Genomic DNA, 20,927 nt, shown 5'->3' on the forward strand with positions numbered 1-20,927 from the left:
ATTTTAAGGGGGGGCTCGGACCCCCAAATACGTCAATTCAAAGGTCATTCAATTTTCCTGCGAAATAAGCCAATTTCCTCTGGATTTGCCTCCACATTATCTCAGTAAGGTCAAAATCAGTTCAACATTACGTTGGCAAGTCCCCAAATTTCGGGAAAAGTTAAAAAAAACGAAATTTAAACGGTTAAATTTAATCACCTTAAATTTCGTTTTTTTAACTTTTCCCGAAATTTGGGGACTTGCCAACGTAATGTTGAACTGATTTTGACCTTACTGAGATAATGTGGAGGCAAATCCAGAGGAAATTGGCTTATTTCGCAGGAAAATTGAATGACCTTTGAATTGACGTATTTGGGGGTCCGAGCCCCCCCTTAAAATTAAATCGAAGTGATTTCTGCAATTTTTACGTAAAAGCGAACACAATTTGGTAAATTTTCCCGTTTTATTTTTTTCTTTACGATAATTTGAACCGGAGTTATGATTTTTTGAAAATAGGTCAAATTTGACCTTTGACCTATCATAACTCGGTCAAAAATTGAGATATTGATCTGCGGTTTGCGCCAAAATTCTTAGTTTTTTATGCTCTTTCGAATGAGGTATCACAAGATAGGGGTTGCTATTTGAAAAAAAAAAGTTGGGGGGCCCCTGTCCCCCCCTGAGGGGGGACCAAAATTTTGACCCCCTCAAAAGATGGTCCCCTTTGAGATAGGAACATTCCCAAAGTTTCATTTCCTTAGCTCAATTCGTTCAAAAGTTAGAGGGGGGGTCGGGGACTTTTCGCTCACCCTGTATACGGAATAAAATATAACGCTTGAACCAAGTCACTGTTGCTTATTTTATGCGTGGACGTAAACCACTGGACGAAACAGGTGCGCGGACAAAAAATCGTTGACGGAATATTCTGAAACCGAAACTAAGTCATACAAATCAGATGAAGTAAAAGAGAAAAATAAGTAAATAAATATTTTTAAAAAAAACAAGAACGAAAAAGAAATGATACTTATCTAATTTCTTAGGAGAATGTACAGGGAGACAATTTTTTTATTGATTAAAGCAATTCAAAAAAGAAAAAAACCATGCATTTTTTTTATTTTTTTAGAATCAAGCATTCTAAGTTTGGAGAGACACAGAAACTGCGGAACATCCTAAGAGTGGTTCGAAAAAATTGAAGGCTTAAAAATTAGTAATTCAAACATAGTTGATGGATTTGAATTAAAGAACAAAAGGTTACCACTGAATAAAATATTTTAAACAAAAAAAGCTATAAAGAAAATGTATGTAGAAAGGAAGCGTCAAAAAGTGTTTGCAAATCATCGCGAAGATTCCAAAGAGACCCCTTAGATTCCCAGGTGAGAAAAATGTTTGGTCTCACGTCTAAAAAAATTAAATGTATCACAAGCAGAAAAAGCTGGTCTTCCTTTCGCTTATTTATTCAGCAAAGCTGCGAGACGAAGCTCACAAAACGCGATTTATTCTGCATTGTGCTGTAATCAGTCCACATCCAACCCATTCATCGGAAGGATGGAGGCACTCGGAGTCGAATTCATTTTGTAATTTTTAGATTTTTAAATTGCTGGAAACCGCCTCTGGGATTAAATTAATCCGCTCTTAAGCTTCGTCTGTCTTTCTCAGGCCTTACTTATAGGTGTCTCAATCCGTGAGAATTTGTAAAGAAGACTGCAAACGTAATTCGGGTTTTCATCAGCCTTCTCTGCGTGTTATGTCTTAAAGTGTTTCACAAGTGGATTTTTCTTCCAAAAAAAAAAAAATAAATAAAATAAAAAACGAAAAAGAATGCTGCAAGTTCATTCCAACGATCTAACCAGTACGATGAAGAGAGCCCGCACCATCAACTCAAGTGTCGTAACAGGGTTTTAGGTAACGGCGAAGTTCGGCGATGATTGATTAGCATCTTGCTAGGCGTTTTTTTAGGCTTACTAATAATTACTGGCTGCCTCATTTAGCATTTTCAAATCAAATTTTCCAAACTAAAATTTGTTCCACCTGAATTCAATTGTACACTTTTTGTCCAAAATTGTGAAGATTTTGGTATGAAGACGGAAGAAGAACCAGTGAAAAATGCTCAATATTCTCGTTGTAAGAAGTAGCCGCGAGGCGAGGCTTGCATTATCGACTATCGATATTTTCTCATTCGAAACCACGGAAAGGAATCGATCTTCAAGGCACTCGTTGCGAATACCGTGATAATCGATCTTTTTCCAAAGTTTTAAACAGTAAATCGATCGATTCATCGCAAAGCACGACTTACCACTAGTAAGCATGCAATTGGCTGGGGGAAGTTTGGCAACATTGAAATGAAGTTACGTTTTTTCGTGAGCGGAACGACGTATTCTGCCGTGCTTAAGAACGTGTACATTCGAGAGTTGCCAAATTTCCACCCATAAAATATTTAATTTTGAGGAAAGTTATGAATATTTTTCCTTGAAATTTTCACGTCTTTCAGATGAAATTGCGAACAAATCATCTGAAATTTTCGAGGAAAAATATTCACCATTTTCACAGTGAATTTATTCTTTATTGAAGGAGATATGGCAACATCTGGAGGCTCATACGGCGTTCTTCCGTAGCACGGCAGTATTATCGCGAAGCTACAGGTCCCTCTAATGAAGCTTACTTGACGTTTACGTCTTTGACGTCACGTGCGACGGAACGGCAGCTGGAAATGACGAAGGTGGCAGCGACGACGCAACGGTGTCATAGTGTCATCCTTGCAGTTGATTCGTCCGCGGGGAAATTGCGAATCAACGCCAGCAGGCCAAACTGCCCTTCCGGGCAAAACCGCGCATCCACCACAGAGATTCTACTTCAAATCCGCGGTTCTTCCACTACGAGGTCCTCCGCCCTGCAGCTCGGCTTTACGACGTCGTTCCGACTTCAATTGGGAATTTGAGTGCCTCATTCTAATTTAAGAATCTACGCTCCTTCTACTCCCGCGCGCAATAACCGCTCAAGTCCCAACGGAGACTGCGTGTACTTACGCCGTTTTCGCACGGCGGGTGAATGGGGCGTCCGTCCCCTTTACCAGCTAGTTTCGCCTTTACGATTCATTTACATGCAATCCGTTTCATTTTGTAAGCTTAAAGACGAGTTATGGTGTCTCGGCTGCACGCGTGAGAACGGTGTAAAAACGAAATTTCATACCCCCCGCCCGTTTTCCTGGAAAATTGTACTCAGAAACGCGGAAACAAAGATGCTCGGATATGGTGTTTTGGAGGGCCGTCCCCGAAATTTTTGAAAATTCTACTTAATGTTATCAACATATTTACATTAAGTGGCGTGGCGTGCTTTGCGATATATCGATTGATCTGCCATTTTTACCTACGGAAAAGGATCGATAAACAGGGTTTTCGCAACGAACACCTTACTTGTCGATTCTCTACCATAGGTTCGAAAGAGGAAATTTCGATAATCGATCATGCAAGCCTCGCCTTTGATTTGATTCACCCGTGGTAAAAAGCCTTTGGAAGTGTATCGCGTTGGATATAGAAAGAAATTAAACAATAAAACGATTACTTTATCTCCTGGTGGTAACAACCCTGGAAAAGGATGTTTGAAACAAATTATAGTGAAAAGCGTTCTATGAGTTTGGCTTTAGAAAAATCTGTATGGATATTTCCTGATTTTACTAACAAAATTTACGGATAAAAGCCATAAACATTACTAATTTTAAGCGGGGTTTTTTTTTCGAGATTTGTATACGGATTTTATGCGATGTAGAACTGCAGTGAATTTTTTAAAGATGTTTTGAAAAATAAAACCGTCCTTAACATGTTACTTACCTATTGTAAATTTTACTTTAAAATACCAAAAATAACTTGTCTTAAACATTAATTTTAATCGATATTCTTATGATAGTTGTTTTTTGTAATTTTACGAGTTTTTTTTTTTTTTTTTTTTTTTTTTTTTTTTTTTAAAGTTTATTTTTTTACAGTCGTTGCTGCTAAGGCCCTGATTGCACGCAGAGCACGGTGGACCGATCTAATATATCCAACTACAACTTAAAAGTGAGGAGTTAGCAAGTTTGGCATCGGTTAGCGAAAATTCCCGCACGTCAAAAAACGAAAGTCTGCTTGAATCAAATTTAGTGCTACACTAATTTTAATACTCTTCACGACTATAAATATGTGTACTTTTTTTTTGCACTGTTCTTTCCATAGTGCAGTTGCAAGCACTGTGAATAAGAAAATTAAAGTCTTTGTAAAATTGAAATCTATTTGTTTTCTGAACGAGAAGTTTCACCTTAGCGACCGCTTTAATTTTGGTTTCTTTTTTTCCTAACGGGAAGTTTTGATTCACTGCATGATTCTATTGTAAGCATCGAACGCTCATCGCGTACTTTTAAGTAGATTTTTGGAAATTCTCAGCATGTTTGATGGGCTCTACGTGTAAATAAAAAGAAAAACTACTTTGAAGAAAAAAGAGATCAGTCCTAGGAAGAAAAGTTGTGTCGTACTTACCTTGCTATTTGCTTGAAGTGGAATTTCCTTCGCGGCTTTTTAATGAGCCCTTTTCCGACCTCCTTTCCCTTCTTCCATTCGTGCGTTTTCCAGGCTGGCTCCTATGAATGTAAAAAGAATGGCCGATCACTCAATAATTTGGTAATCTTTATACTCAAATTGTGTCATATCATCATCGACCATATATCTACATATAAAATTTATCTGAAATATTAATAGCTAATCATAAATTAAGTTACGCTGCCGAAGTTCACTACCAGATGCGGAAATCTCAAAAAAGCTCGAATTTTTCACGCAGACTGTGAATTTAAATGACAATTTCAGACTTTCTCGATGCATTCACCGTGATTTTACAGTCGTTTTCCTTTAGAAACCACTCTAATCTTCACTTTCGCAAAAGATTGCAACAGATTTCTCATCAATACATCGTTACTTTAGGAAAATAGTAATCAATACTTAGCATCGACACTATTCAGCGTCGATATTCATAACTGGGTATCGATATTGTCAGTACTACGCGATGGAAACGATCTTTGCATCGATTTACATCGACGCCTGACGCTACTACTCGACCTAAGAATGATGAATGGCGGGAAATTTAAACAAAATGCAGTTGGCTAGTGCTATTGACAAATACAAAAATAAAATAAATACAAAGATAAAAGTATTTGTGTTCTTGTGTTACTTTTGGTTACTATGGGAAATTAAACACTAATCAACCCAAATTTTGTGCTGATGTTGGTACAGCTTGTGAATTTAACAATTAAGAGACTGGGGAACCCCAGAGCCAACCGAGGGCTTGAGTTATTTTGCGTTTTACTTCCTGTATTAACCAAACTTTTGTGGGGCAATTTCTCTCCGTGAAAGGAGACAGTGCGTGTTTGATTGCGGAAATGCACTCAGGCTTGTCTCTACAAATATCGAGAGGTATCGATACTTGGAAATTATCGAGAGGTATCGATACTTGGATATTATCGAGAGGTATCGATACTTGGAAACTATCGAGAGGTATCGATACCCGAACATTATCGAGAGGTATCGATACTTTCTCAAGTATTGACATCCTTATAGTTTTGAAGGGTAACTGATTGTTTGACAGTAAGTGTACCTGATATTCGTAGCAGGGTCGGAGCTGGTAGAAGGCCATTTCTTGATGGAAGACGGGGAGGAGAGAGCCGGACATTGGCGGGACGATCCAGACCCAGTCGCTGGGGCAGCCGTTGCGCAGTCGTAGCTCGTTCTCGTAGTGCTTCATGAACGTCTCGGCCGCCGTGTGGTGGTCCACAATCGTCACTCCGTGCAGCTGTAACACCCATCTTACCGTATTACACAGGGATCAACATGTAGCTTCAAGAATAAGCTGGCATACTTCGCAAATTTAGCACACACAAAAAATAACTAGAAATAGGGCTAGAATACTGCATGTAACGTCACTGAAAAAAAAATATGGTACATTTGGACGGCGTTAAACAGAGAGGAACCGAAAGCCACATCAGCTATTGCCAAAAACAGGGAAATTTTATTTTTTACGTGAGACCGTTCATGCTAATTCTTTTGAAAATTTTGATGAATTTGCTTTGTATTATGGAAAAAATTCACTGAAAGCACAAAATTCCGCACAACCGTTTTCATGTAAAAAATTAAATTGCCCGATCAAATTTGGCAAAAGCTCACGTGGCTTGGTTCCTTTCTGTTTAACGCCGTCCATTTTACCATACTCTGACACATTGATACGAGAATGGTAATAATCATCAGATTCTATGGTAGCATTTACCATATTATGGTTCTTACCACCAGAGTTGTGGTGAATACTACTATAATTCTGGTTATTTTCACTAGATAGTACCACTGGGTAAAAAATCAGATAGGCTTACAGTAGATATCACCATACTTTTATCAGGATGAAAGATCAGTGCGGGGCCCACACTATTCTGCAGGGAAATCCAAGCCAAAAATTATATTTGCTCGTAAATCGTTTGTTAAGATGATAAAATATGCGATAATGCCACGCCACTGCGAGATACACTATTTGCGGTGAGCTTACCTGGAAACTGTGAAGCACTGCAATGTTACACTCGACCAGAGCCTTGTCCTTCCATAAGGTTACATTTGACCGAGTGTCCAAATCCATTTTTTGAGCAATTTTCTGGGGAAATAAAACAAAGTAGTGCTGAGCTTTGAAAATTATGAAGCAATTTCAAACCATTTGTTGGGCCGAGCAGTGAGTTGTGTTACATGTGCACTGAAAAAAAAATTCTCGGCGTTTTTACCAAGGTCCGTTGGTACCTTTACCATCTCACTTTTTTTAATAATTATTGGTAATTTTACCGAGACAGACTGGTAAGCTTACCTAAAAACCGGTATTTTTACTGTTTTTTCAGGTAAGAATACCACTTTTATTGGTAATCAATTCCCGGTAATTCTGCCATTTTATCTCGGTAACTCTACCACAGTCGATAAAAAATATTGGCGTTTTTACCAAAGTCCAGTAAAATTACCGAGAAAGTTCAATTATTTTACCGAGATTTCTCGGTAAAATTACCCATTCCATAGATGGTAATTTTACCAAGAAAAAACTGGGATCAAATAGAACCCTGAATTCTTGGTAATTTCACCCTTTTCTTAGTAAATATACCGAGATTTTTTTTCAGTATGCGCAAACAGATAGAACATGTCAACGGTGAAACTTCAAAACCACTATCTCTTTTGTTGTGTTTAAAAATCTCCACTTACATCTTATTAATTTGATGGAGAGCAAATCAACATCGTTCTTTGAGGTTCTTTCAAACTTTACACAGCACAAGGAGGAAAAATCACGATAGTTTTTCAGAAGTGACATTGAGTGGTTTTCCATTTAAAAAATGGAATGTGACAGGGAGTCTGCAAAGTCGTAAACTGAGATACGTGGTCCGGAACAGTGGCGAGGGGTAAATGATCGATTATCGATACCTCCCCATTTGAAGCTGTGGTGATCGATTATCAATACCCCCTCCTCCCCCCCATTTGAAGCTGTGGTAAAAATTCGATTATTAAAGTGTTCGTTGCGATTCTTATTATCCTAGTATTTATCGATCCTTTTCCAAAGGTTTAAATGACAGATTAATCGATACGTCTCAAAATACGCCACGCCACTGGTTTAGGAGTATCACCATGGATGTGACCAAAACGAAAATCTTTCGCTACGCGCAAAGTTACGATGGAGCGCTCTGACGGATGACGTCATCTTCCTTGTTTCTCTATAAAGGGGATTATTTAAGAATATGCGATAAAGGAATGTTTACAGGTGTTGGATACATGTGATATTTTTATAAGAAACTAAGCGCTTTTCAAAAATTCTATAAAATCACGTGCGTTAGTGCGCCTTCAATTTCATCCGATACTATGCAACACCTCGGTGCCGCAATAGTTGCACGAAGCGCCTACAAGGATTTTACGTAGCCCGGATGATGCTGGAGCTTTATCGGGTGCGGTCGTGCGATTTGTACGCGTTTGAAGTTCGAGCCTGTTGGAATTATATTGTGATATATCTTGAGAGCGATTTTATCGAGATAAAATTGAGACAAGATGAGGATAATCTCCAGATGTTGATGATCCTAGTGATTTTATCACCAAAAAATCTTAAAAAATCCAACTTAACTTCTAAACATCGCAATTTTTCCGGTAAAAAATGCTACTTGGATATATCACCCGTTTTCATTCATTTAACATTCAGTGGTACTTATCTAACTAGAATCACACTGTGTCTCGATGAATAAGAGGGGGTCGACCTAATTACGTATCCGTAAGCTGTTAGTTTCGCTTGATTTTCGCCTTGAAATGAACATCAACTTTAAAGTTACGACGATGGAAAGGATTCAAACCTTCTCACACCGTTAGCCGTGCGTAACAGGTGTCTTGCAAGCCTCAAGTTTCCTTTGAACTTGGGCTATTAATTGCAAAGTTCTGAAACTCTGACGGTGCGTAAGCTTGTGACAACGGAGAAAGTTTCCTCGGGTAAGTAACGGCTCCAGAGGAAGTAAAAATCATCATGCCATTGTTTGAAATAAATCTGCACCCATGAATAATGTTTTAAATCGACTCTCCGAAAACTTCCCCTTGTCTTCTTTTTTAACCCCTCTTTTCTGCTCTCGACCTTTAGGCCTATTGTAGAGTGGGTTTATACATTGTAATGTATAATATCGTATTATAATATTGTAGAGAGGTCATATAGTTGTATATTTATAGACGGTAAAACTAAGAGAGCCTGTATCTCGATTAAGGAACATCAAAATTTCCGTTTCTATTTACTGCTCTTAGGAGATAATTGGACGTATTTCTGCCTAAAAGAACTATGTGCATTAAGACATGAGCCCTGAGACCCATAAGAATACATGCATATCAGGGCTCACGTCATAATGCACGTAGTTCCGTTTGGCAAAAATACGTCCAATTCGTTGTTTCCTGCACGGAGGAACGTAACTCCACTCCAACGTTGCAAAATTAACTCAAACAATTTAATTTTTTACAAGAATGTGCCTGCACAATTCTTGTCAAACATTTGTCTGATTTTTGCATGAAAGCAGGAGAAAAATCAGTGAAATTTTTAATCAGAAATTTTCAAAATGCTCCTGGTAAAAGTGCAATTTGTGCCGAACAATTTGGCAACATTGAAATGCAGTTACGTTATTTCGGGAAAAAAACGAGGAATAATCAGACACTTTGGAGGAATGCTTTCTGTAAATTTTGGTGAAAACTGGACGTAATAAATTTCAAGGAGATATTATGGTCGGTTGTCTTTTAAAAAATGAAATGTAATAAGAGATTTTTAAACAATGCAACCCCAAGTAGCTCTGGTAGCAATCGCATCGCAATCGCATGGTGAAATTACTGATGTTGTATCGATCAGGGTGTAGGATTGTGTATTTTGCCTATTTACGTCGTATTATTGAAATGTATTGCAATAAAATTGAATTAAGCTCCCATTTTATTTTGCACTGCAAATTGCAAATTATAATATACCTTTCTTACACATTTTTTGATAGTTTGAAGGCCTAGATACACATGGCGATTAATCGCCGCGATTGAAAGACGAAAGCCAATGTAGAGCCTTGATTTTGATATATTGACGTCAAAGGATCGAAGTCAAGGCTCTCCATTGGCTTTCGCCTTTCAATCGCGGCGTTTGATCGCCGTGTGTATTTAGGCCTTTACAGTGCGGCATTCGTGATAGAAAAATTTCGCAATTATCATGGAAAATACCGCAATCATTGAGGCAGGTATATACGCCATCCAATGGGACTGCATTTTCAAATATGGAACTGCAATTTCTGGCTTACTTTACAAACACCGCAAGTGCCAGTAGTTTCCATATGGAAATAGGTGCTTATGTGGGGGAGCCGAAAATAGTGGTTTCATATCGCAAAATGTAGTCCAATTATAGGGCCTTGTCTCCACGGGACGTTTTCATGAGATTTGTCCCAAGTTCGAATCGCAGGAATGAAACTTCTGGGATTTTTCCCAGTTACCGTCTCCACGGGACGGGGCTCATACAGTCCTGCGACTAGTTTTCGCGGGAAGATAAATTGGTTGAAGTCGAGTATTTAACCGGGATTGAAATAATAATTGCACTCAATTGACAATTAGACACATTATTTTAACTAAACAAACATTAACAATGTAGTAATGAATAAAATATCGCACAATTCGTTTTCACTTCTTCTTCTTCTCTCAGTGGGTCCTAGGGGTACAAGTACCATACTTGGTACTGGGAAAAATATTGATTAACTCAATATTTTTCCCAACTTCGTAAGTGGGATTTTTCCCTGGGACAAATCTCGTGAAACGGCTCGTGGAGACAAGGCCTAGGAAGCATTGGATCTCAAAGACCCGCCTCGGCCAGACTAGCGTTAATTTTCAATTTTCTCTACTTAAAAAAAAGTAATTTTCACAAGTTATGTTACCAAAACCGTGGGTCGTGGTCTGATTTCAAAGAAAATTAGGCATCACTGTGTGCGAGACTCGCGAGTTAAATTATCCGTTAAATCGAGCGGAGAGCGCAAAAATATCTTCGTTCTAAGTTGCAGCTGAGGATAAGCCCGATAGAGGGGGCGGCAGTCGTCAGCGTCTAAGCAAACATACTAAAATGAGATGGGGTCGCACTTGAAACTTCGGGTAATTTGCCCCCCCCCCCCCTACTCCTGCCCCAAATCCTCGATAAGCTCTTAATATAATTAACTCTTCAGGAAACGGTCAGCCTGAGCTTTTTGGCCCGACTCTCGGCCTAGGCGACGTTACTGTCGCTCAACATGATCAATTTTACCCTTAAACTGCAGATATAGACCATTAGACAAGGCTGAAAAATATGTACCACAATACATCCTCGACCAAAGTTTACGTCGAGCACAGTGAAGAATTTGAAAACAATTCCGTTGGGTTAGATTTGTGCAATATTTTTGCAAATTTTTTGTGCAATACTCATAATTCCAACCCCCTACTATAAAAATATACGCGCATTGGCGCCTACAAACCTAAGGGGATACTTCAAGCATTGCGCAATGCGTGGAGTATCCCCTCAGGTTTGTAGGCGCCAATGCGCGTCTTGCGCTGGCAGCACGCCGCGCCGCGCCGTTCTGCTCTGTGTTAGGCTCTAATATTTAAACTCGCGGAGTCAGCGATTTTCAACTCATGCTTTTGAAATGTTCGCACACTCTGCATGGATTATTCTCATTTAAATTGATGGAAAAAATAAGTATAAAAGGAAAATATGACGTGTGTTTTGTGTATATTAAGGTCAAATTTAATGAGTTTTAAAGCACTTTGATTTTTTTTTCATATTTTGCGCTTTTACTGGGCTGCAGCGTGGTATACGTGCAACCAAACGCTCAAAGAACGTATTTGACTCTAAAAGATCGATGTACAAATGGGTTAAAACTAAAGATTGCGTGCTTCTTCGTTTTTTCCTTTCTTCTATTCATTTTTGTGTAGTTTCTTTCCACACAACTACGGCTCATAGAGATTAATATCGATGCCGTCGCTTGGAAAAGGTTTTACAAATATTTGCCACATTTTAAAAATGTAAATGTTTTTAAAATGCAGTGATATTTTCATTAAAAAATGAAAAAAAGCTATAAAGCTAACAAGGTATATTTGATATTGACAATTTTAAGGATAGAAATAAAACCAAATATTCACCCATGACAATTTGAAAAGACGAATCAAAAGCAGAAAGCAACATTCCATTAAAAAAATGAGTTACCATAACAACACCTCTTTCTCTCTCAAATTGAGAGAGAGAGAGTCAGATTGAGAGTCTCAATTTTCTCATTTTGATACTGTCATTATGTAATTTTACATGGTGAAAAATATAACGCTTGCACCAAGTCACTGTTACTTATTTTATGCGTGGACGTAAAGAACTGGACAAAACAGACTATGTGCGGACAAAAAATCTACAGTTTCTATATCGTTGACCTAAGCTGAAGCATGCGTTGGAGGCATTTTGAACTTAGTGAGCTATAGGTACATTTTTCTCGGAAAGTTTACGAGTTCCGTGTATCATAGGAGAAATATGGTTTCTTTCTGCTAATCACAGTACAGTTCAGAGTCCACACAAAACCCCACTAATATTGTAATTTTAACCATAATTTGTATCAATGTGGTTTGGTTACCATCCGTTCAACTCAATCCAATTCGGAATAAAATGGGAACTTACTTCGGTCATGTTGAACCTGTTGACATCACAAAGGTCTCTGCACCCGATTTCCGTGTTCATGTACCAGCCGTTGAATGGGGCGGCCGTGAAGAGGACTCCCCCGCAGTCGAAGGCCATGTTGGAAACTGCCGGTAGCCCGTACCATTGGAGTCCCAAATCTTTGAACCATTCGTACCTGTGCAATATCAAGTAATCAGTTCACTTCTACATAACTCTTATCGTAAATTCAGGGCGGAATATTCTACACATTATCAGAGAGACCGGTTACTTAAAACAGCCAAGCATGTATGAACCCAGACACTTCGAGCGTAACACTTTGGAACATAAACAGAGGGCAGCAAACACAACAACGATCGTCACATCCTGATGCTAAAAGGATGCTATTCGTGCTAAAGGGATGCGCTCGTTGCGTGCGCTAAAATAAAGGCGTTAACTGTATCTTTCTCAAGAAGCACTGCGCGCGGTACAGGTACATGAGTAGCTGGTAGAACCTGATTTAAATAAAAAAGTGAGTAATGATCTCGTACTGTCATTACTCTTCAATTCCATACTGTCAGTTTTTTTTTTTTTTTTTTTTTTTTTTTTTTTTTTTTTTTTAATTCCAATCTAAGCATAAAGTCCAGATAAAGCAGTGATTTTCCCAAACGGACTACTTTTCGCGAAATTACTAGTTATCTAGCTCATCCAAAAAAGCACCTATTTGGTTTGAGAAAAAATGGGGTTGGATGAGAGAACAAAAGGCAGAGAAAAAGGAAAATAGGAAAAATAGGAGCGAGAGCAGAAAATAGAAAAGAAGAAGAGGAAGAGAAAGCAGTGGCGTATAAAATATAAACGGAAGATCAGAAAAATAGAGGACAACAGAGAGTAGGGAGAAGGACAAAAGGGAAACGACTGAAAATGAGAATAGGATGGGAAAAACAGTCACGAGAAGGAAGGGTAAAAAGGAAGGTAAAGAAGAGGATAAAGAAGAAGAAGAAAAAACCTGTGTCTGTATGGACAGACACGGGTTACTTCCTCTTCTTTTTTATCCTCTTCCCCTGAACATTTAGAGCAAATACGTTGTTTCTGCAATGAACCAATTTTTAATAATTTTAAAAAATGGTTCAAATATTACTGAAGGGCAGTGGCGTGGCGAGCTTTCCGATAAATCAATCTATCTGCCATTTAAATCTATGGAAAAGGCTCTATAAACAGGGTGTTCGCAGCGAACACTTTGATAATCGATTCTTTACCAAAGCCTCAAATGGGGGAAAATCGATAATCGAGCATTCATGCCTCACCACCGTTGAAGGGCAGTAGCTCGGACTGTTGTGACTTGTAGAGAGAACTTTATAGGTGAAAAACTCGTTTGTTGACCCATAAAATACGCCCCTGCCGTCTGGCGGTTTAACCGTAGGACACCTTGTATTTTCCAGGACGTGAAAAACATCAACTTCACCACCGGGAAGTGTAAGCCGCGCGATTCCTTTTATTCGTCTCTCGATCGCTTCCACCGCAGTTCCTTATCAAGTTCGTGTTCCCTCGATTTCGCCCGCGGAAACTTCCCGAGCTCGTTCCGATAAAATATGGAAAGATGACTTCGCAAGTTGATTCATCATCGCAGGACGGGGTGGGGACAGACAAATCAGCGACTGATACATTCAAATATATGCAAGCCCCCGATCTTCCCGCGCTAAGGAACAATACGTACAAGCATCCAAGTGTTGCCAAATTTCCTGCCGTGAAATGTTTATTTTTTTGAAAATGTATGAATATTTTTCTCTTAAATTTTCAGACATACCAAATTAAACATGCCAAGTAAAAGCGCACCATGACAGCCGAAATACTACGATACTGATGTTGACGTGATAGCGAGGAAAGCCGTGAGTGAAAACAATCGGAAGAGCTCTAATACGTTCGTATTAGAGAAGCGCTCAGCTGTATTTTGTGAAGGAGCGTTTTTAAGTTCCCGGCAGAACATGCGTACAATAAGTTGCGATTTGAGCGGAAAATACATCGCACTATACAGACGTCGATTTATTGCGATAATTTTGAATAACAAATTGCGATTTCATCTCATAAATTAGCGATGAAATCGCAAATATATCGACGGCGGTTCATCGCAGTATTATCGAACAGAAAATCGTGATATATTGAGATTAAAATTACGACAAGATCGAGGATGATTGTCCGCAGATGTTGATGATCAAAGCGATTTTTTCGCTAAAAAATGGTGAAAAATCGCAACTTAATTTCAAAATATCACGTTTTTCCGTTGAAAATGCCACTTTGAACCATGACTACATAGGCACTATAAAATTATATAAATTAATATAAAATTTCGATTTTATCGAACAAAATTTCATAGAGATAAAACAGCAACAAGATCCAGGATAATCGCTTAGATGCTGATGATCATAGCGATTTTGTCGCTAAAAAATGGTGAAAAAGCGCAAGTTAATTTCAAAATATAGCGAGTTTACCGTTGAAAAATGGTACATGGGTCAATGGAAAACTACCTCATGCAAGGCACTTTTAATATCACTGGTTACCGATAAAATTCTTCAGAAAAGGGTGGGGGTATCTCTCGACTTCCCCAGAAAATTCGATTTTTGGTATGAAATTTGGCAGCGCCCAGATGATCATACGATGTTTCACCTGAGCACGGCAGCATACGACCCGCGGCCCTTCACGCATGGCTAGCTAAACTTTACCGGGAGCGCTTCATCACTTTCTTCACCGGGAATTCGCGAGCGTGCGGAAATTTAATTTCATAAGGCGATTAAGTCCCGTAAGTATTCAAAGTTGACACAAAGAAAAAACGGGGCAAAAACAAATGCAGTTTGGGTGCCACTGTAAAGTATCTCGCACCACCAGGCGATGTTTATCATTCAAAGTTTACCTGTTTCGATGCCAAGTATTCTTCCCTCTAGTTTCATCCCCTTTTTTTCCTGGCTTTTTTTTCTGTTTGAGCGAAGGAAAAACGCTGTATAAATCTTTTGACGTTGCCACATTCTTTTCAATACGAAAAGAGAATTTGTAGGTGTCTGAAATTCGATGAATTTTGTGTTTATGTGGAAACAACAGAGTGAACTAGACTCGGGGATACCCATGGTTCATGAATTGAACAGTTATTGGAGGAGATATGACAAAATTATCTAATCTGCTAAAATACTTGTGTTTAAATGGGAAATGCAACCAGATGACGTCACGAGGCGGTGCATTTTCTCACTTTTTATTTTTAAACTATTTCCCAAATCAGAAAAAAATTATAAAAAATACTGTGAAATGAGCTCTTCAAGCACTTTCAGATGAAGCAATAATAAATTTGCATGCAAATCCTGCTCCATTTGCCAGGAAAACTGTGAATATTTTTCTACTGATATATCAGACAATTTTGTTTGCAATTTAATCTAAAATGTCTGAAAATTTCCAGGAAAAATATGCAAAACTTTCCCTAAACATCCGCGTTTTATACAGGGAAATTTGGCAACTTCCGAATTGTCATACTTTTTTTTCCTTAGCACGCCGGTGTAGCTCTCTTAATTTTTCCTGCTCTTCACAAAAAAAGAAAGATAAAAAGAGTTCTTTGCGAAAATAGGGATGAGCAATATTCAGCGTAAGGGAGTCAAGTTGGGAAACTCGAGGTGCACTCCGTGAGAATTAGGCCCGGTTTCACACCGGTCCGGTCCCCTTGAATAACATTCCTAGGGTTGTCCATTAAATTTGAACGATTTTTAGGGTATTTGCTCTTGAATTCATCGGGAAAGAACATCAAATTTTATGGGAAATGTATTGAATACGATGACAATTTGTAAGGAGGTTTCTTTTTGTTCATTGAAAAAGGGCCGTTGTCAGATCAGTATTGAAGGAAAAGGTGAATAGGGAGAGGGAGAAGAGGAAGAGAGAGAATTGGAACAGAACAAATTTCTTCTCCTCATTCTTTTACCCTCATCTTCCTCTCTCTCCTCTTATTTCTCCTCTTCTTCTACCTCTCCTTTCCTTCATTCCTCTTCTTCCTTATTCCTCTTTGCCTCTTCTTCCTTTTCTTCGTCAACTTCCAATTTCTTATGCTTTCCCATTTAACATATTTTAGGAGTTCTGAAGCTACTGCACCTGAGGTTTTTCTCATTATCTTCCAATCTCCCGATGTAATGATGATGCAAGCTTATAATGTGATCCAATGGAGAATTTGCAGGTGTCTGAAATTTTGTGAATTTCATCTTTAGAATGATACTGCTAGGAAAACTGAGTGCGAGGATTGGTTTCTAAATTGGACAAATATTGGAGAAAATGTGACAAAATAACCTAATCTGCTAATATACATGTGGCTAAATGGAAAATGCCGCCAGATGCTGTCAAGGGCGGCAAATTTTCTCACTTTTAAACCTATTTTTCTCCAATCTCCCATGCCAGAAAAAAATTATGAAAAATACTGCGAGCTCGACTCATTAGGCACTCTCAGATGAAGCAATGAAATTTCTGGCTGCAAATTTTCCATTGGTACAAGCCTCGGGTCCAAAAGACCTGACTCACTCAGAGGAGGATTCATGGAAAGCGAGATGAAGTAGGTACTTACTTGGGGTGAGTTAAAGGAACGTTGAGGACGAGTTCGGGCGGCAGATCGAAATAATCGGGATCGTGTCCATTGGCCGAGAGCACCAGAGGGAGAATGTCCCAGTTGCACCGCTTCCCCTTCCATCCGAGTTTAGTGCACACCTGAAACACCAAGCATCTTTATTAGAATCTTGAAATGCTATTCTTCTGCTATGGGTATACCTGCATCAATGGCGAGGCGTCAATGATCGATTCTCAATACCTCCCCATTTGGAGCTATGGTAAAGGATCGATTATTGAGGTGTCCGTTGTGAACATCTTGTTAATCGATCCTTTTTCATTGGTTTAAATGGCAGATCAATCGATATGTCGCTAAGCATGCCACGCCACTGACCTACGTATTGCATCATTGTGAAGTAACAGATGTGCGAATTTAGATCATTTCCCACAATTTTTTTCGATAAGGGGCTACGGAGAAAATCGGATTTTTGAGGAAATAGACCACTGGGTCACTGTCACAATCACTGGGCAGTGTTTACAACCTAAACTCATATACCGTAACGAATCTACGCGCATATTTTGTCATAGATCTCTTAACACTTGTCTGATTTGAAAACCAACGATATTTTTACTCTCAGCTCAATAGATAGTTAAATATTCAAACATAAAAATAACCCTTACCACTGACTAATTTCTCTAGGCCAAAGCTGAAAGCTTGCAAAATGATACTGTATGAATTACAGTGACTTGGCGTAATTTGTGATCTATTGATTGATCTTCCATTTAAAGTGATGGAAAAGGATTGATAAACAGGATATTTGCAACGAACACCTTAATAATAGATTCTTTACCATAGCGACGGTGAAACTACCAAACCACGTATCTCGTTTGCGGTGTTTAAAAATTTACGCTCACATTTTATTTTTTTGAAGTAGACCAAATCAATATCATTCCTTGAAATTTTCTCAGAATTTTCTCTGCACGAAGAGGAAAAATCACAGAAATTTTCAAGACTGGACGTTAAGTAGTTTTTCATTTAAAAAATAAAGTATGGCAGGAAATCTGCGACGTCGCAAACCGAGATACGTGGTTTGGTAGTTTCACCGTCGATAGCTTCAAATGGAGAAATATCGATGGTCGATCTTTCACGCCTCGCCGTCGATATGAAACATCGTGAAAATCCATAATGGACCACTAGACAAGGTCTGAATTTAAGCAATCTGATACATGTTCCTTAACCAGAATTTCACGTAGAACACGATTCAAACTACGAAAATTACCGAAATCAACTTCTAACGAAGATATTAACGTTTTTATTTCGCACTGATTACGAGGAATTTGAACTGCCCGCTCACAAGAAACTCAAAGCTCTACGTGAGTCAAATCGCGCACTACAACGGTTTCAGCAAGCTTCTCAATCGAGCAATGTTCATTTTCCACCATGTGTTGTTCAAACTATTGGTAATTTGCTATAGTTGAGCCAAAGTGTCAAGATTGAAGTTGAAGATTTTTACATCGCAGAGACTGTCATGATAAACATTTAGCGCGCGATGTGAATCACGTAGAGCATTGAGTTTTCATGAGCGGGTGGTTTGAATTCACGCATCAAGAATCATTAAATATCTTCGTCAGGAGTTGATTTTGGTAATTTCCGTTGTGCGTATCGTGTTCTACGTGAAATTTTGGTTGAGAAACATGTATCAGAATGCTGAAATTCGTACCTTGTCTAGTGGTTCATTGCTGTACTAATTTAAATTCTGAGAACGATGCGATGACACTTAAAAGCATTAGCTATCAAACCTATCTTTCACTCGTGTCTTTGATTCAGTATGCAATTTTTAATTTTCGATTATTGCTTCCATTTGGCAACTAAAATACAGTCACGTCTTCCTCTTGTAACGTTTCAAAGGCTTAATAAACAGATGAATATATTTAATGGCTCTCAATAGATTGTTCATGACAGCGGCTCTCAAGGGGACTTCATCCACTCACTGTTGAGCAAGAAGAAAAAAAAAATAAAGAAAAAGAAAACTTCCGGTACCGGGAAGATGTTGAAAAGTTGGTGAGATCAAGTTGAAATTATCTTCGGCATCAGAAGCAACCGATAGCTTCCGTATTTTTCTGCTTTTGACGTGAAAGTCGAAATATTCACGGCGAAGAAAACTTCAGAATTCACTCAAAGCATCAGCTTTTGATTCGACCGGTAGCTTGTCGACCAATCTTGACTACCACATATTCGCGATTAACAGGCAAAATTTTCGGGACCGCAGAATTTGGAACATCAACAATTGAGGCCTAACAGGGAGATGAGTGATTTGTAGACGACTTATTCGCAGGCGCATATGGGTCGTTTTCAGCCAAGGGACCAAAAGTTTTGTTATCACACTCTATTTTTTATCATATTAATTTATTTTATTTCCCCAAGAGTTCACTAACAGGGTTGGCTCAAACATCCTCTAAACGGGAAAAGCTCGTATACATCTTAATGCTGATACGTGCAGCAAGCCATTTTAAATATTTACATTGGTTTCAGAAGGAATTTGGTTCGGAAATAAGGGATTTTTGTCATTCCGGCGCATTCAACTTCACTTTCTCCTTCACCATTCTCTACTTGATTTTATGCATTGAAAATTGTTTTTTCCTCAAAGGTGCATTTCCTTAGTCATATAGTATGATCATTTTACAACAATCAGACATCTGGGATTGGGAGTTGAAATGATGACTAAATTTTTGACCGTCATTTCATCTTACCTTCTGACTAAGCACTGAGCAGTTTTTTTGAGGACAAATTAATTTAATGTATAGAATCAAGTAGAAAATGATAAAGTAGGAAGTAAAGTTTGTCGCCGAATTGACGAAATGCCCACATTTTCAAACCCAAATCCTCCTGACACCGATGTAAATTTTGAAACGAGCTTCTTGCACGTATCAGGATTGAACTCTTGAAAGTTTTCCCGTTCAAAAGATTTGGTCCTTTAGCTAAAAACGACCCATTTGTGATATCTTTGCCTTTTGTAGTCCTCTCATTGGCTGGGTAGTATGAGCTTGGATTGTCGATTATCTACCTATTTGGAATCCGCCACTACACTGCTTAATGGGCCATTAGACAAGATCTAAACTAGGAAAAACACCACATGTTTGATCTTAAAAATCCCCAGTGAAAAAGGATTCACACAATGAAATGTTCATATTTCTCCACAAAATATTAAACCAGTGTAGTAGGCTATAGTCAAATCAAGAACTTGTTCAAATGCCAAGTGAGATAGTCAATAAGCCGCCGATGGTCTGAACTCGCAGATAAAACTTCATATCGACGGTGAAACTACCAAACCACGTATCTCGTTTGCGGTGTTTAAAAATCTACGCTCACATTTTATTTTTTTGAAGTAGACCAAATCAATATCATTCCTTGAAATTTTCACAGAATTTCCTCTGCACGAAGAGGAAAAATCACAGCAATTTTTAAGACTGGACGTTAAGTAGTTTTTCATTTAGAAAATAAAGTATGACAGGAAGTCTGCGACGTCGCAAACCGAGATACGTGGTTTGGTAGTTTCACCGTCGATATGTGTTTTCTTCTAAATATTACGTGTAAAAAACGCATGCGACGGGAAAGTCGAAAGTCAACTCCTGAAGGATATATTAACCAGTGACGAGGCTTAAATGATCAATTACCGATATTTCCCCGTTTGAAGCTATTGTAAAGAATCGATTATTAAGATGTTTGTTGCGAACAACCTGTTTATGGGTCCTTTTCCATACGTTGAAACGGCGTATCAATTGATAAATCGCAAAGCATGCTAACAAGTAATTAAAACACAGATTAAACGGAAGTTAGGATTTGTAAACGTAGTCACATGTATTTTTACCATTTGTCCAATGTCAATCGTTACCAATTACATCTTGTTTAGGAGTTAATGTCTAGACTTTCCGTTGAGTATTGCATTTTTTTTTTGTTTAGAGAGGAAATGGTGCCTATACTTCTTTAATTCACACCTTGCCAAAAACTTCCCTCTAAAAGACACACGGTTAAGGAACGAAACATTTTCAAAGCGCCTTCAACTTTCATGATACCGCCCGACCATCGCTCAGGTTAAAATAGTTGTATCCTCGCGCCTGCAAACAAGTTTGAGTTTTTCCAGTTTTTCTCGCATTGTGAGTGTGCCTGCTCGTGAAGTTTTTACTACTACGGCTCAGGAAGGGGGGGGGGGGGTTATGATCCT

The 20,927-nt window shown here is 38.6% G+C and overlaps 1 protein-coding gene across 1 annotated transcript in view; it reads right to left on the bottom strand.

The window, feature by feature from the left end:
• Nos (Nitric oxide synthase) overlaps positions 1 to 20,927 on the bottom strand; it is a gene marked incomplete in the record, with an annotated part of 155,723 nt that overhangs the window by 35,880 nt on the left and 98,916 nt on the right. Inside the window, 5 exon segments of the mRNA XM_072296611.1 lie at positions 4,479 to 4,579; positions 5,587 to 5,781; positions 6,523 to 6,624; positions 12,169 to 12,343; positions 16,727 to 16,866. Of these exon segments, the coding sequence (XP_072152712.1) occupies positions 4,479 to 4,579; positions 5,587 to 5,781; positions 6,523 to 6,624; positions 12,169 to 12,343; positions 16,727 to 16,866 (713 nt within the window).

Source organism: Bemisia tabaci, chromosome 2 (assembly GCF_918797505.1).
Source record: "Bemisia tabaci chromosome 2, PGI_BMITA_v3".
Classification (NCBI taxonomy): domain Eukaryota; kingdom Metazoa; phylum Arthropoda; class Insecta; order Hemiptera; family Aleyrodidae; genus Bemisia; species Bemisia tabaci.